Below are 27,190 nucleotides of genomic sequence, written 5' to 3' on the forward strand. Positions count from 1 at the left end.
CTCCTCCTCTTCTCGCCATTGCAGTTGGACTCAGCAGCCCGGTGCGCACCGCGTGGCTTTTGGGGGGAGACCCCGGTGGGCTCTGGCAGGAGGGCGGCGGCTGCGGTCAGAGAAGGGGACGCGGACGAGGTAAGCGTCAATGTGGCGGCGGCCAGGCCCGCTCCCGCCTCTCCTCCTCCCCCCTGTCAGTCCTCCCACTCAGCGCGGGCTTCGCTAAGGAGTAGCCGTGACAAGGCCTGAGGCGCCCCGCGCTCCCCGCCTCCGCCCGGTCCTTTCGCCCCGGCCCCTGGCCCATTCCTCCGTTGTCAGCCTCGCTCCCGCGTTCGGCCGTTAACTCTCCCCCATTGTGCCGAGGAAACAAAATGGCGGCGGCGGCGGCGAGGGCCCGGTGCGCGCGCATCCGCCCCCCCTCGCGGCCCCTCGGCCGTCGGCGGCGCCTCTCTCGGGGGGTGCGCGCGCACCGGGCCCCCGGCCGCCGCCTCCCCCGGGCCGGGCTTTGTCTGTTGCGGCGCACGCGCGCATGTGCCTGGAGCACACACCCCCTCCGGCCTGGAGCATCCTGACCCGCGATGCAAGGACGACCCCCCTTCCACCTCTCCTCTTTGTCCCAGTCCCGCCCCGAGTTTCAGGAGGGTCCCAGGTTCCCGAGGCGGGAAACATTTCCTTCTTTGTCCTTACGTGGGGCAGAGAGGCAAACCCCTTCCCTGGAACCCCATACTTAGGTGGATTGCAGGGAAAGCTGCTTGGGGTCCCCAAATCTCTGGCTAGCCAGCCCTCCCCTAGATTAGGAACCAAATCTAGCGGAGGATTTAAGCTTTCTTCAGGCGATTCGTTAATGTTGGGTTTTTTTCCCCCCAGTCTGTTTAGGACTTGCATTCTCCCCCAAAACTGATCTGGTGCGATATTTGAGTGTCCTGTGATCTGCAAAATTGGGACCGAAGCATGAGAGCTTGAAACCCGTTTCTGTCTTATTTTCTCAAATAGTTGAGGGACAGACTCCTAGGGTTGCTTTTGAGGTTCTGTCCCTTAATACTGCGCCTGGGGGGTTTTATTCGGGGTGTACAGCCATCTGCATGCTCTCCCCCAGTCATTGCCTAAAAGAGTAAGGCATCTTTTCTTAACATTTCCAGAACTGGTTGAAAGTTGCTTGGGATTCTACCTAGGGGATTTGATTGATCAACAGGGAAGCATCAATTAACTTTTAATGGGCTCAGGTATTCCAGGGATTCTGAATCTTTTGTTATTGTTTAGGATTGTGATCTCTTTAAAATGAGTGGCCTGGTGGCATATTTGGAATCCATGGGAGAACACAAGGTGCTCCCGAAGTTGGTTCTCAAAATTTAGGACTTACTCTTTCCCTCAAGTATCTGTGGTTGGGAATCTCCTGGGGTTGCTCCCAGCGGCTGGCACTATGCTTTCTGTGTGGTCTCGTGGGATGTGGCTACAGCAGCCGCTCAGACTGAATGAACTGTGGGAACCTGAAGCTCATTCACAGCTGGAATAGCAGTGGAAACGCCCCAGGGCACAGGCAAGTGCTACTGTTCCAGACAGTAGTCCTGAGTTGTTTCTTGGCCATGTGGACAGCTCTTGGTCCCTGGCTTTTGTGAACAGAATCTCTGCAGACCCTAGCGCTGTCTGAGTTGATTGGAGGCTGGCAATTACTGCCAGAGGTGGCCTTGCCAACACTGGGCACTGATTTATCAGAGGCTCCCTACCCTGCTGGAGCTTGGGCCAGCCTGGGAATCGCCCTCTCTCTCGAGTGGAGTGGTACCTAACCCTTTGCAGTGTTTGTTTCCTTTTCCTGATTGGACTTGTCTAGTGCTTACAGGGAAAAATTCCTTTATCTTCTTCCAGGATACTTGAGGAGATTCCCATATTATTGGGTGTGAGAAATCTAAGACTGTCTTTTGTTTTTCTTAAACTTTTCTTATTTAAAAAAAATAACATTGGCAAGAGTGGCTGGTAATATTAATATTTTGATGTCACAAATATGATGTCATGCTCTCCTGGTTAAGTTAGCCAGGTAGGGACAAGTGGGGTGAGTCACTGATGAAGAAAGAGCTGTCTACAAGTCATATAAATCTCTTCTTTTTGGGTAAATACAGGCAGCATCTTGTCTGTCTGTGGGCTTTAGCAGGATGTGAGAGTTGGAAATGTTCTTGCTTTTGAGAAAGGCTTTAGAAGTTTTCTTTGGGCAGAGGCAGCTCCCTCTTAACTTTTCTCATCTTTCTCCCCAGTTCCTCCAGATTTCACCTTTTACATCTTAAAAGAATGATTCTTTTCCCCCAGAAACTTGGGTTTTTATGTCCTTGGACTTGCCCACGTGCTACATTTTGTCATCAAGTTGCTTTTAACTGTGTGCAGTTCTGAAAGATGTGTAAAATGTCACCACCTAGTATTAGCAGATGTGGCACACAAAATGGTGATAATTTTATTTGAATATTGCTTTCATTGAATTTTCTGAAGAATTGGATTTTCTAAGCTTTGTATATTGGCATCTTTTTATTTTAGCAAAGACCTGGACAAGAAAGATTTGATTTCTGCTTCCAGTGGAAGGATTTAGAATTAGAGGCAGTCGGTAATTTGATGGGGTTTCCCTGATGTCTCAGCAGTAAAGAATCTGCCTGCAGTGCAGGAGATGTGGGTCGGATCCCTGGGTCGGAAAGATCCTCTGGAGGAGGAAATGGCAACCCACTCTGGTATTCTTGCCTGGAGAATCCCATGAACAGAGGAGCATGGCAGGTTATAGTCCATGGGGTCACAAAAAGTCAGGACTTAGCAACTAAACAACAAGTGACTCGACAGGAGTCTACACACTGTTGGTTAGTGAAATGCGTTCAGGGTCCTGAAGGGACAAGGCTGGCTGTAGTGTCTTGCCTAGCATTTGAGAGTTTTGGCTGGAACAGCCAGCTCCCCTCTTTGTCACTTAGGGCAGTCTGGTGCTGCCTCAGTAGTGCTAGCACCACAGAAATGACAGTGAATGCAGGGTGCGCACGTGTTTGCTGTGGAGCCTTGTGAGTGTGCTGACTTTTTTAAATGAATTGGTTTTTGCCACCTTATGTTCTGCTAAATCCCTGTGAGATTTTTCGTAGACATCACTTGATAGGTGATCCTGTTTTTTTTTCTTACTGAATGTGTAGTGAAGTTGAAAATGTAGCTACTAGTTTTAATGGGGAAATGAGTTTATTGACCAATGGCTATTTTCTTGTCCGTATATGATCACAAAGGATCATTTAGTTACAGAGTTGAATGTGTGTCCCTTTAGTACAGTCCGTAAATTTGCTCCAGATTTTTTTTTTTTTTAGTAATCTTAGATGATTCATGAGAAATGGTGCTATTGGCAGTTTGAGGGTCAGGGTAATTTTCCTTGAAACAGCCATTCATATTATTTCCATTAGTGTTGTAGTTGATGCTCAAGGATAAGGTCTTATTGGAATAATATTCCAGGCCACTTGGCTTTTTTGCTGCTTTCTTTTGAACTGATTTCTTCCTCTTATCAGAGTGTACATGAGGTATGTGTATGTCTAAAGGATGAATGTTGCAGAAGAGTTGGACACGGCTCAGCAACTTCCCTCAACTCACTCACTCAATCCTTGCTGCTGCTGCTGCTGCTAAGTCGCTTTAGTCGTGTCCGACTCTGTGCGACCCCATAGATGGCAGCCCACCAGGCTCCCCCGTCCCTGGGATTCTCCAGGCAAGAACACTGGAGTGGGTTGTCATTTCCTTCTCCAATGCATGAAAGTGAAAAGTGAAAGTAAAGTCGCTCAGTCGTGCCCGATTCTTAGCAACTCTATGGACTGCAGTCTACCAGGCTCCTTTGTCCATGGGATTTTCCAGGCAAGAGTACTGGAGTGGGTTGCCATTGCCTTCTCCACAATCCTTACTATGTATTCATAATTCCAAAAAAACTGTAAATTTCCCTAATACGGAAATGGCCAGCCTGGCTCTATGGCTTATAGTGTCACTTAATGTTTCTAATAGCCAAGAATTGGAACTGACCCAGTTGTCCTTTTGTGGGTGAATGGTTCCTTATCATGGAATACTATGAGGCAATAAAAAAGAACAAGCTGTCAGTACACACACAACTTGGATGAATCTTGAGGCAGTCATTGCATGAGACAAGCTCATCCTAAAAGGTCATAAGCTCTACAATTCCATTTATATAACATTTTTGGAATGCCAAGATTACCAAAACCTTCAGTGGATTAGTGGTTGCTAGGGGTTAAGCATGGGTGTGGGGCGGTTGACCATACCCAGTGTGTTCACTATTACACAGTGAGTATGACTATACACGGTCAACAGGAGTGGTCCTGTGACAGCAGCAGCAGTCTGTGACTGTCAGTATCAGTATTGTGATTGTGATAGTGCTCCAGCTCTGGCAAGATGGTGCCATTGGGGGAAACTGAGTGGAGAACATGGGAGATAGTTCTTTTCTTAAGAGCTGCGTAAGAAGCTACAAGATGAAAAGTTTCATTTAAAAAAGAAACCCTTGGGACGTCCTTGGTGGTCCACTGATTGGGACTCTGCACTTCCACTGCAAGGGGCACAGATTCAATCCCTGTTCAGGGAACTAGATCTCACATGCCACAGCTAAGACCCCAGGGCAACCAAATAAATATTTTTAAAAAGAAACCCTTACCCATTAAAATAATTGACAGTCTGCATGTTATGTTAATATTTAACATCCTTTGAGACGCAGTCATGTTTTGATTTTTCCTTAATTAGAAACTGATTTTTAAAAATCTGAGGCTTTCCCCATGGGGACATGTGGGAAAGTTGTCTCTATTTCCCCCCTCAGGTTTCTAACATGACTGAGTTTGCTGCCTGAAGGGCATGTTGCAAAGAGAGTTTGATAATCCCCACTTAGAATCCTGTTAAACCTTTTTTCTGTGACATTATGTCTTCTCACAGGCAGATTTTCAAAAATATTTCTATTGGTTCATCCAAGAGTAGCTGAAATGACTCCTTCAGCATCTTGCATTTGTAGTTTTACAGCTGATAGGGCTTCCCAGGTGGCGCTAGTGGTAAAGAATCCACCTGCCAATGCAGGAGAGAAGAGTTAGATCACTGGGTTGGAAAGATCCCCTGGAGGAGGAAATGGATGCCCGCTACAGCCCATGGGGTGGCAGAGTCAAAATCGACTAAGCCCACAGCTGGAGGGCATTCTGTCACCTTGTCTCCTGAGACTGAGAGGTGTAGGTGGTGTTTCAATCTCATTTTTGACCCAATTCTGAAAAGATAAGTGATTTGTTGAAGATTGCACAGTGGCCAGATTGGAAAACCCAAGTGGGCACAAACCTGGGCTTGTGTTTCTAAGACCTTTGGGTATTCCACAGTGTCACTGAGCCTGGAGGCCTAGGTCTTATAGACCAGTTAAGAGTTCCAGAAACATTTTGGGAAACAACTTGCATCTGCCAGTTGATGCAGGTTTTCTAATCAGTTACCCATTGCCATCACCACCATTTCATAAGCAAAAGGGATGTTTTAACATTGAACATATAGAAAGAAAATAAGATTAAAGGACACTCCTTTAAATGGAAAATATTTGTGAGATTTCTTTGCCAGTCCAGTGGTTAAGACTCCCAGTTTCCATTGCAAGGGGCATGGGTTCAGTCCCTGGTTGGGGAACTAAGATCCTGAATGCCATGTTACACTGCCAAAGAAAGAAGATATTTGAGAAAAATCTTTACTCCTAACTTCATACCCCCCAGCTTGCTGTGGTCAGTCATGGCCAATTCTTTGCGACGCCATGGACTGTAGCCTGCCTGCTAGACTTCTGTGTCCATGGAATCTTCCAGGCAAGAATCCTGGAGTGGGTTGTCATTTCCTACTGCATTATACCTCCCTATGGACCAGCAAAAACACAGTTGCAGACAGAGCTGGGAACCATCGCACTGGATTTAAGGTTTGTCTTGAATTTAAAAATTCTCAGAGTGGCATCTATAATCAGATTTTAGATTGGCCTCTTCTGGCCGGGCTGCTTTGTTTATTTTCCATATGTCCTTGGTGATGTGAATCTGTAATAGTTTTTAAGGAGTCACTGAAGAGTTGCATGTGCGTATTATTTCACTTCCAGTGTAGGATTGTATCTCCAGAGGTCCGGGAACCAGCATCTGAGTTGGGTCCTGTGTCTTTCAAAACGTAATTAGGTCTCTTTAAGAGGAGTATCTAGAGAAGGAAACGGCAACCCACTCCAGTACTCTTTGCCTGGAGAATTCCATGGACAGAGGAGCGGGACAGGCTATAGTCCATGGAATCACAGAGTAGGACAACGACTGTGCAACTAACTTAACTTTCAAGAGGAGTATCTAGTTCCAGACCATTCCCCACAGTGACCAGAACACTAGTTTTGTGAAATACTCTGGATGGCGGTGAGGGTGCAGTTTACTCCGCAAGATAGGTGGGGGCCATACCTGTTAGGGTATTGTCACCATGCCTGTTCATTCAGTTCTACAAACGTTTGTTGGTCCACACATGCTCACTTGGGCACATTTCTTTCCCAACTGCCAGCGTCATGATTGGGATATTCCAACTAGTGAGAGGTCAGAAAGATGGTCATCTCACTGCATGTTGTGGTTTAAACCTCTGTAACTCTGCATGCTGTGGGTGGGCTGCTTTTGAGAACAAAAGAAAGAAACCTGATCGCTGTGTGTTAGAACATCCCAAACCACACAGGTAGTTTAAGATCCTGATTCTTCGCATGGAATTCCTTGGGTTTCTTTTCAGAGAAGCTGGGAGCTGGTAAAAATCAGGCTTCATCTTGGACCTGGTTTGAATTCTGTCTGAGGTGGCAAGAGCAGTTCAAAGCCTGTCTTTAAATTTAGATTGTCAGGGGGCAGTGGAGTGTTGCTTATGGGTGGGTATTGTGGGCTTCTTGACAGCACAATTTTGAAAAGGAGAGATGGATTCTCTGGTATTCAGGACCAGAGCAGCTGGCTTCTGATAGGCTGATTTGGATGACAGATCTGGGTTCACACAGAGACAAGCGAGGCCCGTTTTGTTGTTTAGCAAAAAAGCATTGACTCCAGTTTTTCATTTTTATTTATTTAAGTATTTTTGCCCACGCCTTGCGGTTTATGGGATCTTAGTTCCCCAACCAGGCCTTGAACCCAGGCCCTCGGTGGTAAAAACAGGGTCCTGTTGTTCTACACAGTGACTGTCTTGTTCTCCAGTGGTCCAAGGGTGGTTTTCTCTCCGGACTGTCTCGATTCATTAGATAGCATTTTTCGAAGAGATCCCCAGAATCAACTCCGGGTGAACCTTGGTCCCTTCGGATGAGGGAGTTGGGGTGTGGATGTCTCCAGTGGTGTCAAATAAGTATCATTGTGGACTCATGATAGTCCACATATATTTTAGTCATATATTTGTAACATTTTCTTAGAAGATTCAAACACACAGAAAAGGTGACACCGTTTTACAGTCAACGCTTGCCTGTTTATACACCGGAGTTCTGCCATTGACTTCAGTTGTACTTCACGCTTTTCTCCTTCTCTATTCTTATCTTTCAGCCACTTTAGTTTCATTGAAATAGAGCTAATGTGTGTGCACACATGTGCTCAGTCCTACCCAACTCTTTGTGACCCTGTGGACTATAGCCCGCCAGACTCCTCTGTCTGTTGGATTTCCAGGCAAAAATACTGGAGTGGGTTGCCATTTCCTCCTCCAGGGGATCTTCCCAACCGAGGGATCAACCCTGTGTCTTCTGCATTGGCAGGTGGATGCTTTACTACTGCACCACTTGGGAAGCCCTAGAGTTAACAGTATCTATTTTTATGATACTTCTTATGGTAGCAGAAAGTTGTGGTCTTCCTCTAATACCTTTTTATGATACTTCTTAAGATAGCAGAAAGTTGTGGTCTTTCCAGTTAATATCTAAACTGAAGTCCAGTATTTATTTACAGTTTTTTGGTTTTTTTTTTCTTTTGAGGTGAATGCACAGATCTTGCATATACCATTCAGTGGATTTTGGTCAGTGTATGTCCCCCACAGTATTATCAGGATGCAGACTGACCACCACCCCAGAAAGCTCCTGGCACCCTTCCCCGGTGTCCCTGCCACCGTTCCACGGAGGCGATTGCCGATTAGTGTGGTTTTCTTGCTGCGTTGGAGTACTTCATACAGGCCTTTTTTTTTGTTTTTGATACTCAGTTGCCTCAAATATAGCTAGTGGGAGCCCTCACAAGTCAGCTCCTTTGTCCTTTGGACATGCCAGCAGTAATCACTGAGCACTTCCTTCCCTTTCTTTTCTTGTTTTCCCCAACTCTTTATTTTTTGACTATGCGACACAGCATGTGAGATGGTAGTTCTCCTACCAGGGATCAAACCTGCACCCCCTGCTTTGAAAGTGCAGTCTTAACCACTGGACTGCCAGGAAAGTCTCTTCCTGGCTTTCTGATACTGCATTTTGACCCAGGCTCACCTACCGTAGTTCTGCATCAGGTGTTGAATCAACTACTTCTTCTGGAAGCTCCTTTTAGAAGATTTTAGACAGTATCAGTCCTACAAAGCCCTTAATAGAAAGGTCTTTGGTCCCTGGGATCTTGGTTTAAACCCTCTGTTACTTTTAAGCCTCTGTATCTGATATCTGTGGTGGAGGAAGACTAAGATGAAGAAGTGGTAAGTATAGAGTGGTGATGTGCTGGCTCCTGGCACCATGTTGGATTTGGAGGGAAGGCATTTGTCCTTTAGGGTGGCCAGGTCCACAGGATCGGGGGCCTTGCCTGCTGTGTTCATCACCGTCCCAGCCTCTGACTCAGGGCCTGGTCCAGGGGAGGTGTACACAGAATACTTCTGGCTAAGTCAGTGCAGTTTTAAACATCATCCTTCTTTATCAGAATGATGAAGTTTCGGTGTAGATTTGGCCAGGACTGGTGACTGTTTACATGGGCACCTCACCAGTCAGCTGTGATTTCCCAAGGCCTGTTTCTTGTCTGTTTAGAATTTATTTTCTGAGATTTGGCTTACATTTTAGACTACCTGCCATGGGTGCACTTTTGTAAGAATTCTTCAGTTTGCTATGCACTTAAAAAACAACTATTATGGAAATTTTCAGACATGCACAGTGATCCCCATTCTACCCATCTCCATCTTCAAAAGGTATTAACGTTTTCCAGTGTTGGTTTGTCCTGTTCCCTTCTCCACTCCCCACCTCACCCTAGAGTATTTTTCTTTCGACTGCGCCGGGTCTTAGTTGCAGCATGCGAACTCTTGAGTTGTGGCATGTGGGATCTGGTCCCTGACCAGCGATTGAACCCAGGCGCCCTACATTGGGAGTGCAGAGTTTTACCTTCTGGAACACCAGGGAAATCCCTCACTGAAGTATTTTAAAACAAGCAAAAACCAGGCGTGTAGTGTAAGCCATAAATTTATCTTTAATGTGTATCTGAGGTGAAGATGTTCTTTTCAAACACAGCCATAGTCTCATTCATTCCTTATCCAGGATGTGCTTTTGCATGTGCTTATTATTAGCCCCCACAACAACCTGATGATGTACTTCTTGTAGTAGAAGTCAGTGCTGCCTTTTTTTTTTTTTTTTAGGGTCTGTGGGATTTGTCCTCCATGCTTTCCACAGGCCAACTCATCTAATTTTCACACTTTCCTTGAAGAGGTAGATTCCATGTTGCAGGTTGAAGGAAGCTCCAAGGAACTTGAAGGCCACACAGGTAGTGGCAAAAGCTCCCACTTGGTGACTGCTGAGTGGCTTACCAAGGGCTCAGGCACAGCCAGGGCTGAGCCTGGGGACTTGTGGTCCTCTTCCTTCCCTCCCTCCCTGTCATGAAGCATTAGACCCCGTCTGTCATCTTACCTGACTCTGCAGGAGTATCATTTCTCATTCCACCCTTAGATTTTCAGGTTTTAGTTGGCAACCCCTAAGTTTTCAATGAGATAGTTAGCTAGTCCTAAAGCATTATGGGAAATTCTCATTTGGGCTAGTCTTGTCAGAGTTTATCCTTGAAGCTAATGCCTTTCTGAGATGAACCTGCTGTGCTGGCTGGTAACAACCGGTGTGGATGGAAGGGGCTAGCTGTTACGTGGTTGGATGAAATGGGTGGAGTCAGTCTGTTGCCTACTCTGCTGAGGAGGCTTTTTGGGTTGTTTACTCATTTGGAAGATTTCGGTGTGGACCAGACTGTTTGCACAGTGAGAATTGAGTAGGTTGTAGTCAGCATGTTATTTAGAGTCCAGAATTGTAATTATAGCTGCGTTTGTCTTGGAGACTTGTGTTGTCCTCTTCAGTTGTCTCGGCCACTCCAAAGCGGAACCCCAGGGGTGGCCATGTGCTGTGGGGCCACGTCCCCCTGCCGCTTCAGAGGGTCCTGCCTTGCCAGTCTACAGCAGCCATCTGCGGCCTCCCTTTCCTGCTCTCCTTCCATGTCTTCATGACCCTCAAGGGTCAGAGCTCGCTCCTTCCTTCTCTTTCCCTTCTCCAGACACCGAGATTTTGCTGAACATTTTAACCCATACTATTTGGGGGAGGCTTGGTAATAGGTTTATTTGTAAAACTTGGCATACTTCATATTGAGAAATGTTGAAAGGAGATTTTTTACAAAGTAAAAATCATCTTGAGTGTGGGCCTAAAGTCAAACGTGGCTTCTAGAAACCAGCTGTTTTCATTTTGGGGGAGTTTTATAATTAGTTGTTTGTACCTTGGGTTAGTGATTACTTGGAAATAGAGATGTGTCCTGCTGTGTTAACAGACTCCTTCCTGAGGCAGCATCGCTTTCCTCCTGCGTGATTATCTGACTGCTCAGACTCCTCCGCTGATGAAATACATGAAACTAAAAAAGATTTTCTGATCTTATAGATAGTTGAAGTATTGATAACAGCAAGGAAATCTGTCACAATTTGAAAAGATAAGCAAAAATTTGATTTCCAGACACTACAGATAAAGAGAAGTAAAAATGGTAAGAAATTTATTTTCTTAATCATAGATACTGTTTTTTCATTCACGTACAAAGATGTATGTGGTGTTGCCCCAAAGCATTTGATCCTTTTTTTTTTTTGAAGTATAGTTGATTTACGGTATGTTAGTTTCATGTATACAACAGTCATTTCATATTTATATTCCATATAAAGTTATTATAAAATATTGGCTACATTCCCTATCCTGTACATTTTGTCCTTTTAATTTATTTTATACTTGGTAATTTGTACCTCTCAGTAGCCTTCACATGTCTTGCCTCCCCAAAGCCTTTGGTTTTATAATCACTTTTCATTAGACTCTTGGAAGTGTGTAGTATAACAGTTGTAGTAATAGAGAAATGTACAATGTGCCCCTTCTTCCCACAGCCTAGAGAAGGCTCAACTGTTGTGTCTGGTTGTCCTGCTCAGACCTTCAGATGTGCTCATGTAGTCTCACTTTCATGTGTGTAACTGTGAGCTGTACAGCTGAGCAGATGAAGCATCAAGCTGCTTGGTCTCCTTACGTCATTTTAACTAAGTTCTCACATCTCTAGCGTCCAGTGAGAATTTTTGTGAATGATGATCGCCATGTGATGGCAAAGCACTCCTCCGTTTACCCCACGCAAGAGGAGCTGGAGGCGGTTCAGAACATGGTGTCCCACACGGAGCGGGCTCTCAAAGCTGTGTCGGACTGGATCGATGAGCAAGAGAAAGGCAGCAGCGACCACGCCGAGTCTGAGAATGTGGATGTGCCCGCGGAAGACGAGGGCAAAGAAGGGGCTGGGTAGGTTGGCTTTGTAAGGTGTTTTTCTTATATCTAGGGAGACTGGCCAGTGCAGGGTTGAGCCTCTCCTTTTTCTAAGAAACTTCAGCCTTTCCGGAGCCCCTGGGTTCTGGCCAGCCTGAATTTCACTGGGCCTGTGTTGGGCTGTTCTCAGGGAGCAGAAGACAGAGCACATGACCAGAACCCTGAGGGGAGTGATGCGTGTTGGCCTCGTGGCCAAGGGCCTGCTGCTCAAGGGGGATTTGGACTTGGAGCTGGTGCTGCTGTGTAAGGAGAAGCCCACAACCGCCCTCCTGGACAAGGTGGCCGACAACCTGGCCATCCAGCTCACTGTGAGTGTGCCCACTTCCACTGCGGACACAGGGTGGTCAGGGGAACACATGACCAACTGCACTGTGCCCCGAGAGGCATGCTCCCCACCCAGCCCGGCCCCTGCCGTTCTCACATTTCCGTAGCTGCCCGGCAGGATGCTGCAGAGCCGCCTGGCAGCCGGGCCGGGCCGGGCCAGGCACCTACCGTGCACCAGGCGCCACTGGGCATGACCTTCACATCCAGACTCCAGCAATGGATGAATGGGTGGGTGGCTGCAAAGGATATTCAGTTTTCAAGTCTTCCTCCTTAATGCAAACCTGGACTTTAAAAAAGGTTGTTTTTAACCAATTTATTTGCTTCACTACAGAAGTACTATATAAATAGTAACTTCTGGCATTTCTTGAGCATTGACTGAACCAGGCCCTAGGCCAGACAAGCTCTGCACACACCATTTCATCATAATGACTGAGGTGGGGCTTGATCATCTTAAGTACTCTAGTAGATGTGACTGAGGTGCGGGGAGCTCAGTAACTGACCCCACGTCCCCGGCTGGTGAGGTGTCTGGGCTTCAGAATGTCTGTGTGTCGCTGCCCCTGGGTGCCTCATGGGGACACTACCCTGGATTCAGCCACAGGATAAGAAAAGAAGAAAGTAGAAATTCTCACCCCGTAGATACACTGTTCATTTTCCCCTGTAAATCTCCTGTCACGTGTGACTGACCCCTTGGGATTCAGGTCAGAGGTCAGAGTTGAAATGAGCAACTAGTGCTGTGTGGAAAGGCTTCGGGGAGCTGCTGAAAGGGAAGGCAGCCCTGATAATTTTTTAGTTAGTTTCTGTCTTTATCTATTAAAAAGTATATTAAGTGTAGAAAATTAAGTTGACATAAATGTTTCTAAAGGAAAGACCATTTTCATAGAGTGTTTATAGAGAGCGACAAAGAAAGGTGTTTGGTTTTTTCTTAACTCCTGTTTTTCTCTTTTGGCCACACCATGCGGCGTGCGGGATCTTAGTTCCCCTACCAGGGATCGAACCTACGCCCCCTGCATTGAAAGTGTGGAGTCTGTATTAACAGGGAAGTCCCAAGAAAGTATATTTTTATCATGTAGCTGAGTGTTTTTCGACTGGGGCACATTTTGCACCCTAGGGGACACGGAGTGAGTTTAGAGGTAGTTTAAGTTATCTCAGCAGAGTGGGTGCGGCGCTACCGGCATCTGTAGGTGGAGGCTGGAGAGGCTTTCCGAGGTCCTCCAGGGCACAGGACAGCCCTGCACAGCCTTGCGCACACCGTTGTTGAGGTTCCTCAGTGCCCTTCAGTTCCAGTACTGGTTCGCCACCAGAGCCCTCTAGTTTATCAATTTAGGGACACTGGACCTTTGACCAACAGGACTGACTGTCAAGGGCCACAGAGTGATCTGTGGCACATCTAATAACGCTGAGGTGGAAAAAGTCAGCTTGGATCCTCTAAAGTTCTCCCCGAAACTTTTTTTTTCTCTTTGACAAAAATCATATATACTCAAATTTTCTTGATCAGGGCATATAAACTGGTATAAAGAAGAAAGCAGAAGTTACAGGCATGAACGTCATTTTACAGACCCTCGTAGCATGTATTTGCAGCAAGTACGTGCTTTCATAGTTGCCATATGAAACTATTTTACCATGCAGTTTTCATTCCGTGCCCTGTGATAGCTGCTCGTCCATGTGTGGAAACAGCAGTGGCTGGCTGCCCACACCATGCTGGGTGCTGTGCTTTCTGTGCCGTGTCCAGTTCAGTTCCTTTGCCTCCTTGGGTGTCGGTTGTGTCCCTAAGTCTGTTTTACAAATCAGAAACCACAGTCTTGATGCGATAGAGTGATCTGTCGCAAGTTACGTGACTCCCAAGTGACACAATGAGGAGTTCGCACCACCATCTCCTCCCAGACACTAAACTCTTAACATTGTATTACAAGCTTCCTCTGCTAAGTAGTTGTCTCCTCCCTGGAGTACCTGGAAAATGGCCAAAGACCTGTCGAGTAAGAGGCCGTTCTGACCCCTAGTGCAAGGTGCTGCTGCCAGTCACAGCCCACGAAGCTGGCCTGTAGTTGTAATTAGGAGCTCAAAAGAACTGTTGATGGTCTTGGGAAGCAAGTGTTTGACAGTTGCATTTTCTTTTATAGGCTGTCACAGATGACAAGTATGAAATACTCCAGTCTGTTGATGACGCTGCGATTGTGATAAAAAACACAAAAGAGCCTCCATTGTCCCTGACCATCCACCTGACCTCCCCTGTTGTCAGAGAAGAAATGGAGAAAGTATTAGCTGGAGGTAGGGAGGCTGAGAAAGGCCAGCAGGGCGTTGGCACTGTGGTATCCCCTCACTGTTAAAATGTGCTATGAAGTTTTAGATTGCTCTGATAAAAGGCTAGCCGTGTAGCTTTGACCACCTTTACTCGAGCTCACATCTCCCATTGGGTTTCTGTTCTGGGAGGTTGAAAAAACAGTTGCACTAAAAGTGAGTAGTACTTTTCTGAGAGGATTGCACCGTCTTTGTTTGTCTTAATCCTTGGATGTTCTTATCGGTGTTAAAGGTGTTTTTTTGGTTGAGCCAGTCTCTGGCCTTGGAAAAGTGTGTCCCTGGTGACTATAGGCTTTTTAAAGTACGGAAGACAACCAGATGGTTTATGCATGAGTATCATGTTGGACTTGTGCAAACAGCTTGTGTTGCAGTAGAACCAGGGCCTCTTCGTTTGTCTTCTTCCGCTGGCTGCTGTTACCTGTGGCCGTGATCGAGATGCAGAGAGCTGGGGCAGGGTTTTGGATAAAGTTTTTTTTTTAACAGTGGAGCGATTTTCAGACCAAATCCTGGAACCTCGGACAGTGCTAATGCTTTCACAATTCCGAGTCCACCCAGGGCCTCTTGTGCATCTCTGGGTGGATGGTTTTCAGTCATGACTGAAAGTCAGGGTGACTGGCCTTACCCGAACCCCTGACGCACAGGTGGTGGGAGTGACAGACGCCCCCGTTCTGCTGCAGCACAGGCTCGCGCACACCCTTGTTGAGGTTCCTCAGTGCCCTTCGGTTCCGATACTGGTTCGCCACCAGAGCCCTCTAGTTTATCAATTCAGGGACGCTGGACCTTTGACCAACAGGACTGACTCTGTCAAGGGCTGGGGCTGGGGCAGTCCCGCCTGGTGGGCGGAGGTGGTCCCCTTTGCCGTAGTTGCCTCAGGGGATGACCTGTGGGAGGCAGACAGGGAGTGCATTTCTACTCCCCCCACCTTTTTTTTTCCAGTTTTTGTTTTTTCTTTTTGCTAATGAATTTTTCAGCATAGCTCGTTTATTGGGAGATCCTGGGGAGAGGAAGTAAGGTAACCATCTATTAGAAGATAGGGTCCACCTATCTGTCCCCCTCCCCCATGGGATTGTTCCTTTTAGAGTACCTTCCCACTTTGTTTTTGTTTTTCTTTTTGTTGTTTTTTTCTCTTTTTTTCTTCTTTTTTTTTGGAGGGGGCCTCTGATTTTTACAATCTCCTCTCGGGGCTGAGTTCAATGTGCTCGAGCATCTCCTTCCCTGGTCAAGGGTGGAGAGGACTTGAGATTCTAGGAGCCTCAGCTGCCCTTTAGGAAGCTGCCACATCCCCTTTCCACCTGACAGAAACCCCTTGGTCAAACTGTACCTTGTCTTCTTATTCCATCCATGAATAGAAACGCTATCAGTCAACGACCCCCCGGACGTTCTGGACAGGCAGAAATGCCTTGCTGCCTTGGCGTCCCTCCGACACGCCAAGTGGTTCCAGGTTTGCATTTTGTTCTTCTATTTGTCTTTCGGTAGAGAATTCCTAAGTTTTAACTTGGCTAACTTTCACCGTAAAGTTTTGGTAACGTTGAAGAGCGCTGTGCCGAACTTAGCACCTGCTGGCGTGCGGTTGCTAAAGGAGCACGCATAGACAAATTTGACACACACCCCCCCCGCAAGGAGGCTTGTGACTGAGTAGGTGGGGAGCTGCTGCTTTGTGCCAAGAGTAATAACGTTATTACTGTCCACTCGGTGGAATTGCTGCCGACCACACACTTGATGGTCGTGAACGTTCACCTTCATTTACCCTTGACAAAGTAGCACCCTGAGACTTGTGTTTTTCATGTTTGCCTCGTGTTCAGGGAGGTGCCCTGGTGTAAAGAGCCTGTGCTTTGTTCCTCTAGGCCAGAGCCAACGGGCTGAAGTCGTGTGTCATTGTCATCCGGGTCCTGAGGGACCTGTGCACCCGAGTGCCCACCTGGGGTCCCCTCAGAGGATGGGTAAGGCACCTTGGAGCTGTAGCCACCTTGGGTCATGTGTGCAGACTTCCCAGATCCCAGGACTGTGTTGCTGATCAGCGGGCTGGAGTGGCCCGTTGGGGTGTGGCTGATGCATCCCATCAGAGCTGCTTGTTGAGCTCCTGCTGAGTGCCACACCCCCGGTGGGGCTGAGAGCGAGGCCAGGAACCCAGAGGAGGGTGCACAGCTCAGCCAGCGGTGCACTTACTGGAACAGGCTCCACTCCGTGTAGACGCTTTTGTAGCTGCTCTGAGACAAGGGTCAGCAGACTGAGGCCCACAGGCCTATTTTGGCCAGTTACCTCTTTCTGTAGTCTATGGTGAAGAATGGCTTTTTTTTTAAAATTATTTTTTAATTGGAGGATAATTGCTTTACAGTGTTGTATGAGTTTCTGCTGTACAGCAACATGAATCAGCTATAAGTATACATACATCGCCCCCTGGTTTTTATCTTTCTAAATGCTGCATTTTAAGTACCTAAGTACACAGCTTCAATTCTTGGCCCCTACAGCCTAAGAGACTTAACATCAGTCCCTTTACGGAAAAGTTGGTGGAGCTCCATTCGAGGTGTGCTGTCTCTGGCTTGTGAGTCTGGCTTGTGGACTTGGAGGGCCCTGACTCTGATACACGCACACAGGGTGACACTGCCTCAGAGTCAGCCTGCTCCCTCCTGGGCTTGGAGACTAACTGTCCCTCTTCCCTTTCAGCCCCTCGAGCTTCTCTGTGAGAAGTCCATCGGCACAGCCAACAGACCCATGGGTGCTGGCGAGGCCCTGCGGAGGGTGCTGGAGTGCCTGGCTTCAGGCATCGTCATGCCAGGTTGGGGCCTTGTGCTTTGCAGGTGGCAGGGAAAGGAAAGGACAGGGACCGAGGCCCCGAGGCCACTTCCCGGCGGGTCCCCTGAGTGGGTTAGGGCAGCAGCAGCCCCGTGTCCCCCCAGGGGTGAAGCATGTGACTACCCTCTTGCACCATCATATCCAGCCCTGTGCCGGCTCCGCAGCTGTGACTCCGGGCGGATCCGGGGCAGTAGTGACCCACTCCCACGCGAGCTCCTTGCTCTGAGACACAAGTGGCTTATTTCTCTCACGGGCTGGTCGCCGAGTGGGTCACTGAGCCCGGCGTGTTTTCCAGAGCTGGGTGTGGATGGGGCGCGGGGGGTAACGCACTTGGTTCCCTCAGCCCAGCACCATGCTTCCGAGATGCTAAAAGATAATCCTCTGCATATCTTCCTTGTTTCCTGCCTTCAGATGGTTCTGGCATTTATGACCCTTGTGAAAAAGAAGCCACTGATGCTATTGGGCATCTAGACAGACAGCAACGGGAAGATATCACACAGAGTGCGCAGGTATAGTCGTCGCCATTGCCACGTGAGCCCTTACCCAGTCTGTAATCGCTGGCTTCCAGTTCCGTTACTGGGTATTCTCAGGGTAGGCTCAGCTCGGGGCCCGAAGGTCAGGGGCTCGGGCCTGATACAGGGCGCCCCAACCTGGGCTGCTTCTTTCCCCTGGCGCCACGCGAGGTTGTCACCTGCCCCCCTTGGCCTGCTCGAGTGCCATTTTCAGACACCCGAGTTCAGCGGGGAGACGTATTTGCTGTGCGGACTGCTCCAGGGGTCCTTCCCTTGCAGGCCCACCCCGTGGCTCCGTGTGGCAACCAGTCCCCAGGTTGGGGTCTCCTGTATTCTTTTGAGGGGGGTGGTCACAGGCTGGCCTTCCCCCACAGCAAGGCTAGGCCCTGGCAATCAGGCCCTCTCCTGGCTGGCGGAGGACCCCTTGCTGTTATAGGGGAGACCATTTAGCAACCCCCTCAGCTCCCACCCCTTCCAGGAGGCATTAGTGAGAGCACACATGAGGGCTGGGAGTGAAGGGCGGCTGAGTCAGATTCCTCTTCCCCTTCTCCAGCACGCGCTGCGACTAGCTGCGTTTGGCCAGCTCCATAAAGTACTGGGTATGGACCCTCTGCCATCTAAGATGCCCAAGAAACCAAAGAATGAAAACCCAGTGGACTATACGGGTAAGGAGGCCGCAGGGCCTGGGCCCAGGCGGCGATGTCATCATGGGCTCCTGGCAGAGGACAGGCTAGAGTCTCAACTGCTGTCGTCCTCGTCTCGTTTCAGTTCAAATACCCCCCAGCACCACCTACGCTATTACACCCATGAAACGCCCGATGGAGGAAGATGGGGAGGAAAAGTCTCCTAGCAAAAAGAAGAAGAAGATTCAGAAGAAAGGTACAAGCATTCATGCATAGTCCTTGTTTTACCTGCTGTCTGGCTTCATTGAAGATTTAGCCCAAAGTGGTGACATACCTGCTTTTGTTCTGTTTTTCTTGGATGTGATATGGAAGTCCTTTTAAGAATGATTGGTTATGGGATTCTCACAGCAGAAATGCTGGAGTGGTTTGCCAGTCTCTCCTCCAGTGGACCACATTTTGACAGAACTCCACTATGACCCATCAATCTTGGGTGGCCCTGCATGGCATGGCTCATAGCTTCCTTGAGCTATGCAAGCCTCTTCGCCATGAGAAGGCTGTGATCCATAAAAGGGATTGATTAAACTTAGCATGGGCGTGGAACACAATAAAGATGGATACACCTCAGCTGGTGACCTCAGCTGGTGACCACAATCAGGGTATGTGTCTGGATAGCAGGGCAGGCAGCGCTTCAGCACATTTGGCCACCCGGTCTCCTGCCCAGTCCACCATGTGGTGTGTCGGGGGGCAGTCAGGAGAGTGTCCCTGTCAGGGTCAGAATTGACTGGCATTCTAGAGCAGCATTGCTGTGTTCTCTCTAGAGGAGAAGGCAGAGCCTCCACAAGCGATGAACGCCCTGATGAGACTGAACCAGCTCAAACCAGGGCTGCAGTACAAACTGATCTCCCAGACTGGTCCAGTGCACGCCCCCATTTTCACCATGTCAGTCGAGGTGGACGGGAGCTCCTTCGAGGCCTCTGGGCCCTCCAAAAAGACTGCCAAGCTGCACGTGGCTGTTAAGGTGAGTGGCTGGCAGTGCGGTGGAATGGCGAAGTGCCTCCCTCAGCTTTGCGCCCATTGAGAGCCTCTGCCCCCTGTTGAAGCACGAGGCTGAGGGAGGGAATGGGAACACTGAAACAGAGGCCTGACTAGTGGCCAAGTCCCACACGGCCAGAGAGCCGTCACTGATGGGCGCAGGGCCCCCAAATGTGGGCGGGCATTTGGTGCTCTTGGGAGCTTCAGGAGAGTGTCTCCAGTTGGCTGGATGCCTCCCTAAGAGCTGCTGATTCAGGACGCTGGCTGTGGGGGAGTTCCTGTCTGGGTGAGGCCTTCCTCACTGGGGACACGGGGTCTCCCCCTGCTGCAGGTGTTACAGGACATGGGCTTGCCCACGGGCGCTGAAGGCAGAGACTCCAGCAAGGGGGAGGACTCCGCTGAGGAGACAGAGGCGAAGCCCGCCGTGGTGGCCCCTCCACCCGTGGTGGAGGCCGTCTCGGCCCCCAGTGCTGCCTTTCCCTCTGATCCCACCACCGAGGTGAGCACAGGGTGGGTGCTGTGAGGCCCCACAGGAGTGGCCCGGGGTCCCCTGAACAAGGACAGTCATTGGTCCTTGTTCTCTTCCTCCAGAAGCATAACAGCCTTCCAGTCCAGGGCGCTGGGGGTGGGGTTGCAGTGTGAGCTGTGGAGGCCTGTGCTGGCGTTGACCCAACATCAGGGGCTGTTTGCTCGAGAGAGAGACGGTGTGGGTGGAGGTGGTCCCATTGCTGCCAAGCCCATGGATGGTTTCCAGAGGGGTGGGCAGCAGAGTGAGTGGAGCAGAGGGCCTCAGACCCTTAACACGGGGGGCTGCCACCTGTTGGAAAACCTTAGCTGAGTTTGTTGGTGTTCTTTTCTGTTTTCCCTGAGAACGTAAAACAGCAGGGGCCGATCCTGACCAAGCATGGCAAGAACCCTGTTATGGAACTGAATGAGAAGAGGCGTGGCCTCAAGTACGAACTCATCTCAGAGACGGGGGGCAGCCACGACAAACGCTTCGTCATGGAGGTGAGTGGTCCCAGGGGTGGTTCCCATGGGGACCTGGGGTCTTTGGAGAGGTCACTGCCCCAAGGGCGGTGTTGGGTCACCCCTGACACACACTGTTCTCCCCAGGTCGAGGTGGATGGCCAGAAGTTTCAGGGTGCTGGCTCAAACAAAAAGGTGGCCAAAGCATATGCCGCCCTGGCTGCACTAGAAAAGCTGTTCCCTGACGCCCCTCTCTCCCTGGAGGCCAACAAGAAGAAGAGAGCCCCTGTGCCTGTGAGAGGCGGCCCCAAATTTGCTGCTAAGGTGGGTGTTCAGCCCTGAGCTCTCTGGGTGTGGTCTCCTTGGCGGGCGTTCTCTGGTTATTTGAGTGGGAGGTGAATGTAAGCTGTCTATCTTCCCTCCCATCCAGCCACATAACCCTGGGTTCGGCATGGGGGGTCCCATGCACAATGAAGTGCCCCCACCCCCCAACCTCCGAGGACGGGGAAGAGGAGGGAACATCCGTGGTCGAGGGAGAGGGAGAGGATTCGGTGGTGCCAACCATGGAGGCTACATGAATGCTGGTGAGGACCCTGTCCTGCGCTGTCCCCAGGGGCCTGGCCTACTCCCTGCAGTGGGTGGGCCCCCCCCCCCCGAACAAGGCAGGGGTGGGGCAGACCCATCTCCCACCCTGGTGACCCTGTCCATTCCCTTTCAGGCGCCGGGTATGGCAGCTACGGGTATGGAGGCAACTCAGCGACTGCTGGCTACAGTAAGTGTGTGTTTCTCTTTGTCTGAGCTTGGGAAGAAGCTGCAGTTTAGCTCCCGTGGCCTGAGTTAGAGCAGGGTGGCCCAGCAGTATTAGCAGCAGCAGCCTCCCTGAGATTCCTGGGCGGCTGGCACCTATGCTTGGTGTTAGGGCAAGTGGTCCTCCAGTGCCCCCATGCTGCAGAAGCGTAATTTACTAAGTGTTAAGGCTCACATTTGTATAACTAACTGGCAAATTCGTTAAAAATCAAAATTTTAAATTTCTCTGCTTTAAGCCATGCGAAGCACCAAACCTGTGAATACGCTTTTCCTGACAGTGCACAGCTCTTGTCTTGAGAAGGAGCCTTCATTGGGGGGTTACAGGAGCAGAGAAATCTAAAACATGAATTTCAAATGTGGCGCTCTGTGCCCTTTTTCAAAAGAATTCTAATTTTTTTTCTCTGCTCTGTCTCCCCCTTTTGTAGGTGACTTTTTCACAGACTGCTACGGCTATCATGATTTTGGGTCTTCCTAGAGCATCTAAAAGTATTGCACACAAAATCAACTTTTTACTCCAATTTTCTCGAACTCCAAAACCCAAAGTGTCCGTGCTGTGCCCTGTGCTTCACTGGGTTTCTCAACCGTGGCTTGTCACCGCAGCTTGTCTGAAACTCTTAGCCTGCAGAATTTAAGACAATGGCAGTTTTTATCGTGATTTGCCTTTGAACTTGGTCCTATTGAAGTTCACAATAAGTGGAAAACAATTTTTCAGAGAATGCGTTTTTGTGCAGAACTGCACAGAATTCTAGAGCCAGCGTTGGTCAGCATCAAGGCAAAAGCCCACCTTTGCTTTTTATGGAAAGCATTACTTTATTTAAGAGACAGATAATGCATTTTAATCTACCTTTGTCTTAATTTACAGCAGGTTTTGTATGAATTTTTAACCTTTTAACAAATCCCCGAATCTCTTTGATGCCTTTGACAGTAACAGTTTCACCACGTCCGAATCCAGAGCAATCTGCCTTTTTTTTCATAAGCATGTGAAACATTGGGAACGTTGGGGAGTTGTACGTTGTGCTAAGTTAACCCCTTCCATCTTTTGTAACTGCTCTGGTGGGTTCTTGTTCCGGAGTGCGATCTTCTGTGGCTGCTTTAGCTAGAGGTGAACTCTCAAAGGTATCAAACTGTGCTTCCACTCTTAGTGCAAGAAACAGACAGGCTTCAAGAAAATGAGAACGTAGAATTTTGCAAGTCCTAATCATCGCTGCAAATGCATGGGATTCTTAAGGATTTTTCTTTTTGTTTTTTTCTTTTTCTTTTAAATGGGGCTTTAAAAATATCCAAGTAGAAAGAGCCTAATACATAGCGCCTAATTCTCCAGTGAGGAGCCAAGCCCCCCAGCAGGCCCTGTGCTGCCAGCCTGCTCCCATGACAGGTTCCAAAAGGCCTGGAAAGCGACTGCCCTCTCACCGGAAGTTGCAGGCTTGAGCTGGGGGCTTCTCCCTGCATGTAGAGGTGCACCGAGGCGTTCTGGCTCTTGAATGAGACCCTCGTTTCCTGGCGGGAGTCCTTCTTGGAAACGAGTGTAGTTTTGGCTCTGATCAACAGTTCTTGTTACAGCAAAGCCTGCCTCCGCATTGACTTGCAAGATTTTGCGTTTATTCAGGAAAAAAACTGGTCAAAACGGTTACTCCATAGTTTGTTCCCAGGGGTTTGAAACATTCAGTGAAACTTTTGAAAACTTTGATTGCATGATGTATTTTTTTTTTTAAGAACGTTATTGTTTGAGAATAATGTCTTTTTATACCAGGAAATAGTTATCCTGAAATGACATTGAAAACTTTCCCTCCCCTTTATTATTTTTTTTTTAATCAATACATGTTAAAGTAACAAGCCCTCAGTCCTTGGCGTCTTCATTCATCCCCACGCTGGCGGAGGGGCAAGGAGGTGCTCAGTGCAGGCCGTGGGCAGCTGAGGTGGTGGGCTTCTGAGAGGAGAGGGGAGTCTCAAGGGGGTACCGCCCCTACTCCAGGAACCTTCGCATGTTTTCTCTCTCGCATTGGGGACACAGCCTTCTCCCTGGTGTTTCTGCCTTCAGGTGGGCTGAGTGGAGGGGTCTCGAGGAAATTAACTTATGTGGCAAATTAGCTCTATCCAAATTATTGTCCCAACCACTCAAGACACAGTGGTATGAGGCGTATATTTGCAGTGGGTGGAAGGTCCTTGAGAACTCCAAGATTCACCTCATTCAAAAGACTGGAGACCATTGCTGCTAAATATGGAAGGAAGGACTGGGTGTATGGGAGCATTCTCTCCTCCTCCTCCCCCATCCCGGGCACACACAATGGCTGGCTGTGTCAGGAGGTGGTGTGCCCAGGTCTTCCTACCCCAGGGGCTCCACTACCCATGTGTGAACGTCGGGGATTGCCTGGCTGGGTCAGGGAGCCACCCACATGACCTGACCTCCGCCTTCCATCACCCTGGCTTATCAGGCCCATCCCCCATGAGTCCCTCTGAGTGTTGGGGTCTGTTAACAAACCAAGGTCTATACCTAGTGACCAGCGTTGGGGAGGCGGGTATCTGTCGTGACATTCTCTGCTTCAGGGCCTGAGAATGTGGCGGCCTCGCTGCACTGTTAGTCCTGCCACTGGGTCCCACCTGTGCCCGGCAGCTGTGCTGGGAATGAGGGGGGTGCCCTGTGGGAGGCCTCAACTGGGCGTTGGGAACCGAACTCTAGTGTTTGATTTCCCCACGAAGCTGTGTAAGTCACACCTGGGAGACATCCCGGGTCATTGGTCAGACCAGCTAGTCTTCCATGAATGGCTCTGGCTTTAGGGGCGTCATTACAGAATATCTCCTGAGGTCACAGGGCTTGGACTGCAGAGCCTCTTCCCAGCACAGCAGGGAGTTGGGGGGTGAGGGGAGGAGGACAAGGTGGGAGCTGGCTGCTTCTGTGGGGCTTTGCTTTTCCTGCCACTGTTGGGGACATCTGGGTAGCAGCAAGCTAGTCGTGAATGTCATCCCGCGCTTGGAGCCCATCTCACTATAATGTTGACATCTGCTGCAAAAGCTGCTCTCGGCCTGCTGTCGTGCCGCTGCTTGGCAGAGATCCATTGTTGTCGCCAGCTGATGGGTGAGTGGAGCTGAAGGCCGGGGCCAGCCCCAGCCAGGCTGCCTGATGGACCGGAGCCGCCACTCCTCGCTCTCCTGCCTCCGTCCCTCTGTCCCGGCCTGGGCCATGGGCTTGTGGGTCAGCCTTCAGGGCCCGCAGCTGCGACCGCCCCCCTCCTGCCCTTCCCCGTCTCTCCCTCCTTCGCCTGACCTGCTGCCTTCCTGTTTAGGTCAGTTCTACAGCAACGGAGGGCATTCGGGGAATGCCGGTGGTGGCGGCGGCGGGGGCGGTGGTGGCTCTTCTGGCTACGGTTCCTACTACCAAGGTGACAACTACAACTCCCCAGTGCCCCCAAAACACGCCGGGAAGAAGCAGCCGCACGGGGGCCAACAGAAGCCCTCATATGGCTCAGGCTACCAGCCCCACCAAGGCCAGCAGCAGTCCTACAGCCAGAGCCAGTACAGCAACTACGGACCCCCACAGGGCAAGCAGAAAGGCTACAATCATGGACAAGGCAACTACTCCTCGTACTCCAACTCTTACGGCTCCCCTGGAGGTGGAGGCGGATCCGACTACAGCTACGAGAGCAAATTCAGTGAGTTGGCTGGCAGAGGACATCCCCAGGCATGGTGGAGAGCCTAGCGACACTGGCTACAGGGCAGCGTTAGGAAAACCCTGGCAACGAGTCTCCCAGTCCGAGTCTTTGCTGTGCGCTCCCTGTTGCCTTCTCCGTGGTTCCGGAGGCTGGGGCACCAGAATAGATAGAGCCTGTGAGGCCAGGCCAGCTGCTATGAGCTCACCTCCAGGGATAGGCTCTGGAGACAGCCCCCAGCAGGTGCTCAGTTACTGCCCCCTTCTTCCACCTCCTGTGGAGACAGCACGACAAGACTCAGCGCATCCTTGGGCTGTCCTTAAGGAAGCTGTGCTGTCTGAGTGGGCCGGCAGGGGTCGCTGGGTGCCAAGTGGGAGAAGGGGGGAGGCCTGCAGCAGGCAGGATGAAATTGGGCTTCAGAACGTGGTGACATTACAGGACTCCAGTGACCCCTGGCACTTCATGGTTGGACTGGTTGCCGGGTTTAAACAGTTCAGAAAGGGATTTCTCCGAAGGCCTATGGTCTCAGCCAAGGGTAAACCTAGCGTGCCCAGCCACGTCGTGGCCACAGCCCCTTAACCACACTGTCTTCTCTCGTCCAGACTACAGTGGTAGTGGAGGCCGAAGCGGCGGGAACAGCTACGGCTCAGGCGGATCGTCCTACAACCCAGGGTCACACGGGGGCTATGGAGGTTCTGGGGGCGGCTCCTCATACCAAGGCAAACAAGGTGGGCCTGGGGAAGCAGGTGGCACAGTGGGGCGAGGGGAGGCTTAAACTCAGAGCCAACAGAGCCCACAGGGGTTCTTTTTTTTTTTTTTTTTTTTACTTGAAAAATTTTATTTTTTTTATAGTAAACAATATTTGATTACTCCATTTCAGTATAATTGATGTTCTTTGTAGTTCTATGTATTCATTTTTTTTTCCAGATATGGTTTTTTAATTTTTTTTTAATTAATTTTTTTTATTTAATTTTAAAATCTTTAATTCTTACATGTGTTCTCAAACATGAAACCCCCTCCCACCTCCCTCCCCATAACATCTCTGTGGGTCATCCCCATGCACCAGCCCCAAGCATGCTGTATCCTGCGTCAGACATAGACTGGCGATTCAATTCTTACATGATAGTATACATGATAGAATGCCATTCTCCCAAATCATCCCACCCTCTCCCTCTCCCTCTGAGTCCAAAAGTCCGTTATACACCGCTGTGTCTTTTTTCCTGTCTTGTATACAGGGTCGTCATTGCTATCTTTCTAAATTCCATATATATGTGTTAGTATACTGTATTGGTGTTTTTCTTTCTGGCTTACTTCACTCTGTATAATCGGCTCCAGTTTCATCCATCTCATCAGAACTGATTCAAATGAAATCTTTTTAACGCCCACAGGGGTTCTTAAGACTCAGTTTTATTTTACTTCTTGAAACTTTCTGGCCACATATCATGTGGGATCTTAGCTCCCCTACCAGTGAGCAAAGCTGAGCCCCCTGCCCCCTGCTCGGGAAGTCCAGAAATTGCCCTGCTTATAAATGTTGGCACCAGCAGGGGAAAATGCTGAGAACAGTGAGGGCCAAACAGCCTGCTCTGTGAACTCTGGTTGGGGGTGGTGAGTTCAGCCTTGCACTCAGGCAGTGCCCAATTACAGCTCCCATGGCTGACGAGTCTGTACCTGGGCAGATCCCTACTCCTTGTAAGCCCTGCTTGATGGCCCCACCTCTCAGGGCTCACGTGAGAACTAGACCCACTGACCCTGGAAAGGCACTTAACAGAGTGGCGCTTCCAGGGCTGCTCTGCTGCTGTATCTCATGGACAGACACAGCTCTGTCTAGTGTTGGCTGACACCCGAGCACTGACCACGGGGTGGGCCTTGTGTCCCTCGCTTCTGACCCAGTCCTCTCTCCATTAGGAGGCTACTCGTCACAGTCGAACTACAACTCTCCAGGGTCCGGCCAGAATTACAGCGGTCCTCCCAGCTCCTACCAGTCATCACAAGGGGGCTATGGCAGAAACGCAGACCACAGCATGAACTACCAATACAGATAAAGCCCCCGAGGGGGTGAAGATTTGTACCTTCTGCACTTACCCTCCCGTTGTAAGATTCAGTTTTATGCATCACAGTTAACATGTCAGCTGGCCTCTCCAGGCCCCTCCGCCCTCCCCTGTCCACGTTGCCGTGTCGTGAGGTGCAGCCGGTCACCCCCGTGACCCGTCCTGTGACCCATATTTAGCCGTGTTTGGGACTCCGTGTCTTCAATGGTTTGTTAGTTGCCATTACAACTTTGTCTGAGTAGAGTTTTTTGAGTTCTTGCAGCTAAGTATCCCTCTGTCTATTTACGATTGGTGTTAGTGTTAACTCAGTTTGTCTTTAAATAGTCACAGAAGGGATACGTCATCTGTTAATGCTTTTGTGAAGTGAGTTAAACGAGCTTTCTGTATTATAATGCTTTAGTGTTTCAGTTTTATAAGTGAAGATTTTATTTTAAAA

General features: G+C 49.5%; 1 protein-coding gene across 4 annotated transcripts; it reads left to right on the plus strand.

Moving 5' to 3' along the window:
* ILF3 (interleukin enhancer binding factor 3) lies at positions 1-27,190 on the plus strand. Of its 4 annotated transcripts, none has more exons than XM_068980287.1 (20): positions 1-129; positions 10,805-10,904; positions 11,457-11,686; positions 11,841-12,018; positions 14,152-14,299; positions 15,679-15,770; positions 16,174-16,269; positions 16,994-17,105; positions 17,534-17,631; positions 18,188-18,299; positions 18,403-18,513; positions 19,076-19,275; positions 19,621-19,788; positions 20,160-20,297; positions 20,403-20,579; positions 20,686-20,839; positions 20,974-21,027; positions 24,344-24,709; positions 25,309-25,434; positions 26,612-27,190. In XM_068980287.1, exons 2-20 carry the CDS (start codon positions 10,902-10,904, stop codon positions 26,746-26,748), a joined length of 2,700 nt encoding a protein of 899 aa, XP_068836388.1. In that variant the 5' UTR covers positions 1-129; positions 10,805-10,901; the 3' UTR covers positions 26,749-27,190. The 4 variants fall into 4 exon arrangements, with proteins under 4 accessions (XP_068836388.1, XP_068836389.1, XP_068836390.1 ...); XM_068980288.1 differs by having other exon boundaries at positions 20,172-20,297; XM_068980289.1 differs by lacking the exons at positions 24,344-24,709; positions 25,309-25,434; positions 26,612-27,190 and adding an exon at positions 21,488-22,882.

Source organism: Capricornis sumatraensis, chromosome 9, assembly GCF_032405125.1.
Source record: "Capricornis sumatraensis isolate serow.1 chromosome 9, serow.2, whole genome shotgun sequence".
Lineage (NCBI taxonomy): Eukaryota > Metazoa > Chordata > Mammalia > Artiodactyla > Bovidae > Capricornis > Capricornis sumatraensis.

What these genes read in the sequence shown, in the direction of transcription:
- ILF3 (XM_068980287.1), top strand. An exon ending in TTCAGGCATCGTCATGCCAG is followed by an intron (nt 17,106 to 17,533) that starts GTTGGGGCCTTG and finishes TCCTGCCTTCAG; the next exon opens with ATGGTTCTGGCATTTATGAC. An exon ending in ATATCACACAGAGTGCGCAG is followed by an intron (nt 17,632 to 18,187) that starts GTATAGTCGTCG and finishes CCCCTTCTCCAG; the next exon opens with CACGCGCTGCGACTAGCTGC.